Source organism: Ylistrum balloti, unplaced genomic scaffold (assembly GCF_031769215.1).
Source record: "Ylistrum balloti isolate Yb309-2 unplaced genomic scaffold, AGI_CSIRO_Ybal_v1 Utg370512, whole genome shotgun sequence".
NCBI lineage: Eukaryota > Metazoa > Mollusca > Bivalvia > Pectinida > Pectinidae > Ylistrum > Ylistrum balloti.
This window is the reverse complement of record NW_026782330.1, coordinates 122,171-134,059: the sequence shown is the minus strand read 5'-3', so window position 1 is coordinate 134,059 and position 11,889 is coordinate 122,171. Positions and strand designations below refer to the sequence as shown.

The 11,889-nt window shown below is 33.7% G+C and overlaps 1 protein-coding gene across 1 annotated transcript; it reads left to right on the top strand.

Moving 5' to 3' along the window:
- Positions 1 to 413: 413 nt before the first annotated feature.
- LOC132555742 (ionotropic receptor 25a-like) lies at positions 414 to 11,513 on the top strand. Its single transcript, XM_060220104.1, has 13 exons — positions 414 to 453; positions 2,315 to 2,452; positions 4,168 to 4,317; positions 5,719 to 5,888; positions 6,205 to 6,333; positions 7,042 to 7,128; positions 7,546 to 7,626; positions 8,104 to 8,199; positions 8,400 to 8,594; positions 9,098 to 9,425; positions 9,662 to 10,226; positions 10,467 to 10,680; positions 11,364 to 11,513. Exons 1-13 carry the CDS (start codon positions 414 to 416, stop codon positions 11,511 to 11,513), a joined length of 2,343 nt encoding a protein of 780 aa, XP_060076087.1.
- The last annotated feature ends 376 nt before the right edge of the window (positions 11,514 to 11,889 follow it).

The window sequence follows — 11,889 nt, the reverse complement described above, 5'->3', positions numbered from 1 at the left end:
CGGTATCTACCCATGATGTCCGACATTTTCTCTGTTGAATATTATTGCATGACAAATGATACTTCAGCTATTATTAACGTTTTGTCATCTTTTTTGTTATCAAGCTATCAAGGAGGGTATAATTTAACACCAATCTAATCGCTCCATCTGTACGAGCCAATTTCCCGTTTGATGGACATTTCATAGTCGCACGTTATCTAGGAGCATTTCATTATTTGTTTCAGAGTAATCATACTTACGATCCAATCTTCACGTTCCTCACCATACTCCTTTATATAACTCGATATGTACAGTCATTCAATCCTTTTAAATAACTAAATAACAAAAAAGGAGAAAAATATATAAGTCCTCATTATTGTCTGTTTGTTTTTCCTTAGATTTTTTTCAATCTGTTTAGTAGATCAAAGGTCATTATGGCTTACTTTGTGTATCTATTTGACCTTGAACGTACCAGTAAGTTCGAAGCTGCTCTTCACCATGACAGGTTGTATTTATCAAGAAGTTATTAACATATATACAGCTATGGACGTTCCTAACACACTAAGCTTACCTAGTATTCCTTCCATGTCGGTGAACCAGCCATAATCAATTTCGTTTGTTGTCTACCGATTTCCTATTTATTTCTTGTTTTTGTCTCCCCAGATCCTGACACATTGGTACTAGTTATTTCATTGTAGATTTATATTGAGAAATATGCTGTTTTATATTATTCTTTTGTAATCAAACTCACTATTGATAATTTTATATCACTGATTAGTTCACAATTAATCTGAATTGCCAGTTATTGTACTGATACAAAAGTATTCAAAACACTGCAGGTATAATTCAGTAAGCCTTTGTATTATATAATTGAATTATTTTGTTATTTTTAAATCCAGTCCAAGTCAATTTGCAGATAAAGCAATCCTATTAGTTTTTTTTGAATAAGACACTGTATGGATTTGAAGTCATTACAATGCAGATTTCATTAGTAAATAACAGTAGATTTTCTAATATTCAGCAATCCTATGGATTTTCATAATACTTATTGCCTGAACAGACCCCTGCCAGATGTATTATGAATGGTGAACAATGGAGACAAACTAGCGCATTGTTTCATCAGAATTCTGGTGAATGTATGCTTATTTGTATGAATTAAAAAAAGATGATTAAGTATAAATGGTTCACTAATTGTAATTACATATACACAAATTAGTGTTTTTTTCTGTATGTGTTGGAAAGTTTGTACAAGAGACAAAGAAGTGAATAATTGATAGTTTGATACAGTAAAGCCAAGAATGAATTCAACTGCATCATACAGCTGGTTCGTCCTTCTATTAAATTATCAGGTATATTTAATATTACATTACACAACGATCATATTTTACATTACATTACACAACGATCATATTTTGCATTACATTATACAGCGATCATATTTTACATTACATTACACAACGATCATATTTTACATTACATTACACAACGATTATACTTTACATAACATAACACTACGATTATATTTTACATTGCATTACACAACAACGATTATAATTTACATAACATTACACAACAACGATTATAATTTACATAACATTACACAACGATTATAATTTACATAACATTACACAACAACGATTATAATTTACATAACATTACACAACAACGATTATAATTTACATAACATTACACAACAACGATTATAATTTACATAACATTACACAACGATTATAATTTACATAACATTACACAACAACGATTATAATTTACATAACATTACACAACAACGATTATAATTTACATTACATTACACAACGATTATACTTTACATAACATAACACTACGATTATATTTTACATTGCATTACACAACAACGATTATAATTTACATAACATTACACAACAACGATTATAATTTACATTACATTACACAACAACTATTATAATTTACATTACATTACACAACGATTATAATTTACATTACACAACAACGATTATAATTTACATTACATTACACACGATTATAATTTACATTACATTACACAACGATCATAATTTACATTACATTACACAACGATCATAATTTACATTACATTACACAATACATTACGCTATTTCTATGTTGTTCACTTAATTACACCATGGATTATACATTTTATATTTCCTTACCACACTTGATACAGCACAATGAAAATCAGTGTATTTAACCCACACAAACATTAAATGGATATGCTCATTATACCTTGACAGGTGTACGGTCGATAAACGTGACGGCTGCTGACACGGGTGCGATAGGTTTTCATCATCAGTAAATGTATTTACATGTTTGATTTCAGGAAGACATGATCAGCCCACAAAGGAGCGCAGGAGAATAAGGATCAGCCGAATGCTACCCACGTGGACACCATTTGTTTGTGGACTGTTAATGTTGCTGTTGTGGATGACATGTAGCGGTATTTCCTCATTACGAATAGGTAAACGTTTTAGTATTCATTACTGCCATCCGCATATCAATGTGTTGTTTTCATAACCGGTATTGTTTATTCTTAATCATTTTACAATATATGTTTGTATGTGTAAGTCAATCTGATGACTTAAAACTTTGTTTTCTGATGACTTAACGGCAGTGTGTGTTGTCTATTTTAACAGGTGATTTCCTAAACACTGTATGTTGCTAAAGATATTTCCCTGTGGCTATTTTTTCCATAACACTATTATAACATAATAGTCCAGTCAATTCGCCAATGTAATACACTAGTACAATATACCTGGGAGCGTTTTTTATTGGCTGCGAATTCAGAAATCGATTGTGATGTCATTATATACGTTACGTCATCACTTGAATATCAGGTTTGATTTTGTCCTCATTATTTTTACTTGAAAACCTTTAAAAATGTCAATTAATTAAGAAACATGTCTTATAAATCTGATATGAAAACTCATTTAAGAACTAATATGTAATTATTACTTTCATTGAAAATTCAAAGATTACCAATGTTTTAATGGGACAGATAATGGATACAAGAAGTGTAGTCAGCAAGGAATACGATGAAGACAGTCAGCTTTTAAAACATTTTAGATAATAAAAAACTTACTACTGTGTTAACTTTCCTTTCCTCAGTAGCAACTTCAGAATTTTTCTGCCGTGTGAACTTTCCTTTTCTCAATGGTGACACTTTAACACTTTGATGTGTTAGTTTTCCTTTCTTAATTATTAACATAGACTTTATACTGTGTTGATGTTCATTTTCTCATTAGTGACATCATTAAATTTCTGCTTTGTAAACTTTCCTTTCCTCACTGGCAACACAAGACGTTCTGTTGTATCAACTAAACTGATAAACAACACAAGAACGCAAGTAGTCCGTTCTTCAATATCGTTTTTACAATATCTGTAAACGATCTAACTTTATTTTAGAGTTTGATATTCCCTACAGTTGAGACGGCGTGTTGCATGAATTTTTCACCTGGCTCTAGGCAAACTTTATTTCAGTTGTAAAAGAGGAAAACACTGAGGAAATGCCATCCATGTTGGATCACTTATACATCAGTTTCTTTCCTCATTTAAAACACACACATTCCTACGTGATTCCTTCTAGTCCTTCATTTGTTACATAATATGCTCTTCTGTTTTTGCTTTTTTTCTACGTTAAAACCAAATTATTGACAAAACAATAGGGATATTTTACACTGACAAATGATCCATACACAACAATATCAGGAACATCAACCAATATATATCACAACAATAACTATATCCATAACGAGTTATCACTATTAAAGCTAACACTATAATGTATTGTGTTTACGAGCACGTGCTGCCATTCTCATTGTGCTCGTTTAACTTAATCCCTTTACTTTACATTATTGAAGTTCAGATTTCTGTAGGTTTTACTATTTATATCAATCTTAAGGTATAATCATTAGAATGACTGTATGTTATGTTAGATTTATTTTGTGTCCATGCGTTGACAAAATTGTACTGCTTTTGTGAAAGACAGTTTCATATTGATTAACATGACAAAATATTTTAAAGACAGATTACACAAGGTAAATGATTGTATCTAAATAAAGGACATGGTTAATTGTTCAACTTTAATCCAGATACAATGGGTATGTTGATACCTTTAAGGGCTATCTGATATCAAAATATAAGAGTGACTAAATTCGATTGTTTTTATTTCCTCAGATACTTTTGTGTTTGACGACTGGGGTAATGAAACGAACTTCATCAGGATGTTGATGGAGGACGAAGTGGCCTCCTGGACACAAACACTGGAGACACCTGTTTTCCTTCATTTTACAAACAAGCACACTGCGCTCGATCATGATTTCTTTGGTATGTGAACATAATAAACATTATTTTAAACTCCGTCTGGGTATGTGTACTAGTAAATATTATTTTAAATTCCTTCTGATTATGCGAAAATTTACTCACTTAAACAAGATTTCAACAGATTCCTTATCGTGAAACATTTATAAAATATGGACTGATCTGATATTTGGTCAGAACATAACTTAAAAGTGTGTCGTGTAATCTGAATGGTCGAGTTCGAATGACTTCAGTGCACATTTAATTGGCTGCTGAAAGGGTTGAAATATTGAGTTTATGTCTTTAATGTATTTACTATTGTTATGTTTATTTGAACCAAGCATTTTGTTTCTTTTACATTATCTGATTATTTCAAAATGTATTTTTTTTAATCACAGATATTAATGAAGTGTATGTATATCGTCAATTTCTATCCCTTTCATTTTAAAAAGGCTTCAGAGGCAGTACTGTAGTATATACAGAAATGTCTTAACTAATACAAACTACAAAGGTTTCGTTCTGTAAAGTGCGCGTGTTGGATAAGGGTGTCGTGATGTAACTGTATCCACTACCAGGCTATATACATACATAACTCGTGACACTGGTTTGTTGCAGACAAACAGACCGATGACTTCATTGCTTGGAAAATTGCGCTGGATTTGACAGCAATAAATGACTTGCTGAAGTGCCGAGCAGCAATGACGAACAACATACCCTACCTCATATCGTCTTGTGACACATCATCAGATTGCCGTCCAATCACATTTCGTCCATCCATGTACAATATTTTAAATTCAGTCATACACATGTTTGATATAGGAAGAACTGCAGCTGGAGCTACACTGCTTCTTCTGGATTCAGGCCATGGTAAAGTTGTGTTTAATGTGTTATTTATACAATATATATATACAATGTATAAACTAACTAAGCCTCCATCAAGCTCTTTCGCTTAATGAAAGTCTTTAGTTTGAGCTTGTGTTTCAATTTCTACATGGACTTAAGACATACTTTTTCTACATGAGATATCCTTACCAAGTTAATATCTTATTGGTATTTAGTACCCTTGACGTGCACGTGACAGGGAAAGAATATATCTGATGTATCACTGCTTGTCGTAAAAGGCAACTAATTGTGGGGCACTCTTTGTTCATTGGGGATAGTTTCTCACATGCCCTCTGTTTAGAGGGACATCCCAGAGCTAAAGAATAGGGTCTGCTGCGTTTCACTGCAGGTTTGTAGGAGTGAATAAAAGTGGGCTTCTAGTCTATTTTTGATATCTTTGACCTTGGCTGATGCAAGGACGTTGCAGCCAATAAATATTTTAGCGACAAAGAATTTCATTGCAACCTGAACACGTCCAGTTCGCATTTCAAACGTAACAGTCTGCTTTTACCTCATTTTGTGAGAGCTAAACTCTTCTTTTCACAGAACTGGATCCCAGCATACTGGAGTCGAAGAATAACATTGAGACTAAAATAATGATATACAATATCCAGGAACTAATATTAGAGAATAAAACATCGAGACGCTTACTAATAAATGTGAGACGAGTAATCATACTAGCGTCTTATTCAAAGATTCTGAATTTCTTTAATGAGGTGAGTTTAAAACATGGGATGCAGATTAATGATTAAGATAACAGCAATTTGAAATTTGTGGAGCTTTTGGATAGTTTTTTTTATGTTTGTCTCAATCAACAGACAATATATTTAAAAAGAAAAATGAAAATGTTGTAAATTGTAAGGTGGGCGTCATTCGCACAAACACTATTAATAATTATTAATATTAATAATTACTATTGATAATAATAAAGATATTGGTGTTAAGGCCTTTTGTTTCACCACAAGATTTTCCGTCAGATATGATTATAATAGTATATGAAGTCACTATCCTAACAATGTTATGTATCTATAGATGGAACAAAGAGTCAGACTGTTAAATAATGAATGGATTCTAATACCTACGGATTCTGACACCTGTCCAGGACATCTAAACATGTCGTATATTTGTATACATCAGAAGAACACATCAGACAAAAGAACGGTAAGGAAGTCTTTATAAAGCATGGATGTAAGTAGTGACTTTCTTTATCACTATGGGGCGTCTATTTAGTACTAATGAAGCAAATTGAATTAAGTATGTCATGAACTGATTTTTTAATATCATCAATTTAATTTGTGAAATAAACATTTGTTACAATGATACTACTAAATTAGCGATAATGATAAATAAAGAGTGTACTCAATGCTATCAGAATTTCTAATTAGGAAGTGAAACTGATAAACTTTTAACACCAATCAAGTAATTAATCAATAAGTTAGTGTATAATAAACGGACAGGAATGAAAAAATGATATGAAACTATAAACAGTTAGAGAAACTAGATTTGTATAGGAAGTGGTTTGTACCCTTATCAAGACCAGCATTTCGTGAAATTACCACACTGATATTGATCCCAACTATTTCCATGAACGAGCTAAGTTTGTCAAATTTTTTTTAAAGTGTTCAGAAAGTTCAAATGTCTAAAGTCTGTTTTAAGCAATACAACGTACAGTACTATTTTGATATCTAAGAGTGTATTTAATCATGCCATCAGTAAAAACAAATATATTTCACGAATGTGGGTAATATTTAGGTATATGCTTTACTTATAAATAATAATCATATTTAATGGAAGTGTAAATAACACCTTTATCGATATTTATCTATACTTTCCTGATAAAAAAAGTAATAAAGACGATTCATTTTCCAGCCTCTTTGGATGGATGCTCTACAGTTCATCAAAGGTGCGATAAAGACAATGGAAGGTGTGAACGCCACGGCAAGCTATACAAACATGGTAACCATCTATAATTGATATTCTGGTTATATTCATTTTGATCAAAATGTGAGGTAATTTAAATAGTGTTTGAAAAGGAAGGCAACTTAAATGGTAAATATTTAGGTATGTAAAATTTGTACAATATCCATGTGTGGTCAGATTATTTGTTGTATAGTGGCAGTCATCAGACTTTGTATCATCTGAAAACTACTTATTTAATTATATTGATACCAAATTTCGATTGTGTAAATTTTATGACACTTTCAAGGAAAGAGTATCACATCCAGTGCTTATTGATCTCTGAAACCAGAAGAAAAAATTATAAATATTGGCGTGAAATAATATCGTGTAGTTTGAAAAAAGATCATTCGTATGTCTTGTGCATCCCGTTTAATTCTTTTTAAAACTTTGATTGATATGAATGATCTTTTGCAGGAATTTTTTCGATGGTACGCTTCGTCCCATCAGCCATCTGTAAGCATATCAAAGTACACGTCATATAAGTATTCTACATTGGTAGGTATTTATATCTTATCTGTTATCTGCCGAAAACAATGTGACAGATATTTCTTTCTTTAACAAAACAAGATTTGCTGTTAATCTCGAAAACTGTGTTAATATGAAAATGTTTATAGTAGTTTATAGTACGTAGTAGATGTGATAGATGTTCAAAATGTCCACAAAACAAATTCCATCATTAATCAAAGTTCTCAGTGTTTCCACTATTTTCCTTAAGAAATATACCATCTACACGCTACATTATCTGTTTAAATTTGATTTAAACATATTTTATTTGTACAAAGTATACAAGCAGGATTGGGCACAAGTTTTCTAACTTCTATAAAGCCCTTTCCTGTTTAAATGACGAGTGTTTACCATAATACTTTGTAACATTGGCTATCATATAAGAATTTATGGTTACAGATTAATTTTAAAAGACAAGTTTCCTTTGCTCTGCGTTTGATTGTATGAAATACTTACCTATCTTTACAGATAGGAGAGTTCTCCGATGGACAGATAACAATATATGGAAGCCCAGATGTATTTGAACATCCGCCACCACCAGTGTTAAAAGTTGTAATAATTCATGTAGGTTCATTCCTCAAGTAAATCATTTGAATCTAATAATCTATTTCAAAATTATGTATCTCTTTCACATTTAGGGAACAAAATAATATATTGTGGGGCGTGGCATTCTGGTAATAGCCAGGATCACACGATGAAAGATATGACCTCTTGTAGAATACTTTAAGGAAGAGGAGTAAGTTTGTCTGAATATTGTATTATAGGAACCTCCTTTTGTGCAGCGTGTACTACATGATAATGGAAGTATTAGCTACGAGGGGTATAGCATCGACGTCCTACAGGAACTGGCTAGGAGGAATGGATTTACGTACCAGATCTATGAGGTTCCTGACAATGAATATGGGGTCCTAAGGCCAAACGGAACCTGGACAGGAGTTATAGGACAGGTGGCAACTGGGGTGAGTATAGAGCAGGTTGCCTGAAATGTGTTTATACGGAATTTGGACAGCCTACCACACTATTTCAAAATATTCCAAAAATTGTTGGTTTTGTTATTTTCTTGTTTTCTTTCGTGAGTAATCATGCATTTAGGGTTTAAATGCGTCGGTATAATATCGCGGCTTTGATACAGATGTACAACTGTACCAGTGTGGTATACCTCTGTAATAGTTAAAAAGATATTTAAAACTAACTATAATGCTACCAGTATATCAATTTCAAGGATTTACGATTAAAAAGTAAGGTTGTGTGTGTTTTCATTATTGTTATTTCTCAAAAATCTGGATGCTGGATCTCCTCGAAGGTCGAAACGGCTGTATGATACAGCTTAATTCATAATTGCTGTTTCTCAAAAATCTGGATGTATGGATCTACTAGAAGGTCGAAACGGCTGGATGATACAGCTTAATTCATTATTTCCTTATAAGGTATCTAGTTCTATTATTCGTGGACTGTATTACAGGTAGCTGACATGGGAGCCGGTCCGATATCGGTGACAGCCGAGCGTGAGACCGTCATAGACTTCACTGCCCCATATTACGACTACGCCGGACTTCAGATCCTGACGAAAGACACGAGAGAACCACAATCTCTGTTTGTGTTCGTCACTGTCTTCACGGAACTGGCATGGGGCGTGTGGGTGTCCTTACTCGTGGTCACTGTCGTCATCCTATGTGTGTTCCATAGGTTCAAATACAAATATCTCACCGAGGACAAGGCACACCGTTCAAAGGAGATCTTTACTATTAAGAATTCCTTATGGTTCGTCGCCATGTCTGTGGCTATTGCAGGTTCGTGCTGATGTGCTTTTAACGACGTATAACATTGTATAAAATGTCGCGTCTTTGTATTTTATTTTTGTAATTAATTTTGGTTAGGTGATTAGGTATTTTTATATCTTATTATTTCTCCAGTAGTCTGGTTGTTTATCTTATCTATATTTTATACTACATGTCCACAGCATCATCCATCCATGACGTCCACTCGTCTGATTGTTTATCTTATCAATGTTTTTTTTACACTACAGGTCCACAACATCATCCAACCATGACGTCCACTCGTCTAGTCGTTGCTGGATTCTGGTTCTTCTGTCAGATTATAATGAGCGCTTACACTGCTAACCTCGCCGCTTTCCTGACGTCATCACGTCTAGCTTCGCCAGTAGAATCATTGGATGATCTGGTGACCCAGTCGACCTATCAATACACTGTACAAAAGGGCACAGTAGGTGAGACATACTTCCAAAGAATGGCCAAAATCGAGGCGGGTTTCTATAGTTACTGGAAGGATGTTAGTTTTTCAACAGACTCTAACTCGGCTCTGACACAGTATGCCGTCTGGGACTATCCACTTGGGGACAAATACATCAAACTTTGGCAGTCCATGCAGCGGACTGGCTATGTTACAAACACGGAGGAAGGCATCGCAAAGGTCTTAGAGGGCAACTTTGTCTTGTTCCATGAAACTCCAATGATAAAGTTTGAAATGAGTCGTCGGTGCGGGCTTCTCTCAGTAGGGACGATGTTCAGCGCGAAACCTTACGCTTTCGTCTTGCCACAAAACTCACCTCTTGTCAAAAATATATCTAGCACGTAAGTTTGCAAGGGGTATTTGCAAAGTTAATTTTAAACTATGTCACTCCATTTCAGTTTAATATTACAAGTGTGATGAAGTCAACAATTTAGAAATATCAACATGTGCAATGTATATTCGTTATTTTCAGTGTGAATATTATTCCATCAATTTATATATATAATCCGTTTCATATCACGCTGGTTAAATGTCATGGGTAATCTGTTTTACATGATGGTATGATATGTTTACCACTTCAGAATACTCGCTATCCAGTCCACTACTCTCCTTACAAAACTTAAAGAGAAATGGTGGGAAAGCAACAATGTCACGTGCCTCGAAGTTGACAACAGCGATGGGTTGACATTAAACGCCCTTGGTGGAATTTTCATCGTCATTAGTGGCGGCTGTTTACTAAGTCTCCTCGTGTTGGGTGTAGAGATTCTTATCGACAAATACGGAAAGGCGTCTAAGGTAAAAACAAAACAACAATTAACTGTTTGTTTATCTGTCTGTTTCTGTTGTTTATTCAATCAGCATCGTGAGAGGTCTATAAAACCACAATTCTAGTACAGACGGCAATCTGTGTCTGACGTCAAAAGTACCGCATACCTGCACGGTAGTGTAGCCCTCTATTGACAATGCAATACCATTTCAATTCCTCGTGCATTGTATTTCTATAAACACATAATTCAACATTTTATCTTATATTGTTAACATACCATACCATATACCCAAACTGAATTCCTCGCGTACAGAATGTGACCATTGTATATTAACACATGAGAATGCAGTAAATTGAGTTCGATTGATAATGCGAAGACACGGTTTGTGTGATATCTGAAAATATGTCTTGTTTGATAACATCATGGTGGAAGAACTATTGCCAATTTTGAAATCTTGTAAACAACATAATATTTGCAAAAATGACAATTTTAATAAAAAACTCCAGAATGTCTGACGTTTTGTATATAATTAAATATACATACGTCAGGAGTTAAAATCTCAACAAAGACAATTAAGAGGTTTTCTTGTTTTTGTTTTATTTTGTCTTGTTTTTCCATTTACTGTCAGTGTACTGTGTTTCCTTACAGAAAACAAACTACCCGTGTCCTAACTGCTAAGATTAATATATATATTACCTGTCCATGTTCCAGCCTTTCCTCTCTGAATCTGACACGACTGAAGAAAGTGATGGTCGCCCGGTTCCACATCAGGTGGTGAAATCATTCGACGTCAGTGATGGAATGTTATCAAAACTACGTTCGTACGAATCACAAGACTCTGTCTATACGTCATCACTATAAACAGTCGCAATGTTTGTATCGTAATGTTACAATAAGTCGATTTTCTATGTGAATCTTTGATGGAGGTTTTATATTTCGTTGAATAAAACTTGTCCATGTTGACAATTATTGTTTCCGTTTTTTAACATCCTTTAGTCAATATGCCGTATTTTTACAGTTCATTTTCTGATAAAGCACATCAAACCCATAGCATTGTAATTTTGATTCATAGATTACATACATGTATCCTAACGATAAATCTTACCTTCATAGAGGTCTGGAAAATAGAAGTAATGAGACTCCAGCAAATGTACTAAGGTTCATCAAACATAGGAATATTATGTTGGCTGATTTCTACCATTCCATTGTTTCGTTTTGTCGCCCCGACAGAACGATA

Bases quoted from the DNA above. Each gene is read 5' to 3' on its own strand.
- LOC132555742 (XM_060220104.1), top strand. From the start codon at position 414: ATGGCTTACTTTGTGTATCTATTTGACCTTGAACGTACCA. The intron at 8,595-9,097 runs GTGAGTATAGAG...ACTGTATTACAG, and splicing joins TAGGACAGGTGGCAACTGGG to GTAGCTGACATGGGAGCCGG. The intron at 10,227-10,466 runs GTAAGTTTGCAA...TTACCACTTCAG, and splicing joins GTCAAAAATATATCTAGCAC to AATACTCGCTATCCAGTCCA.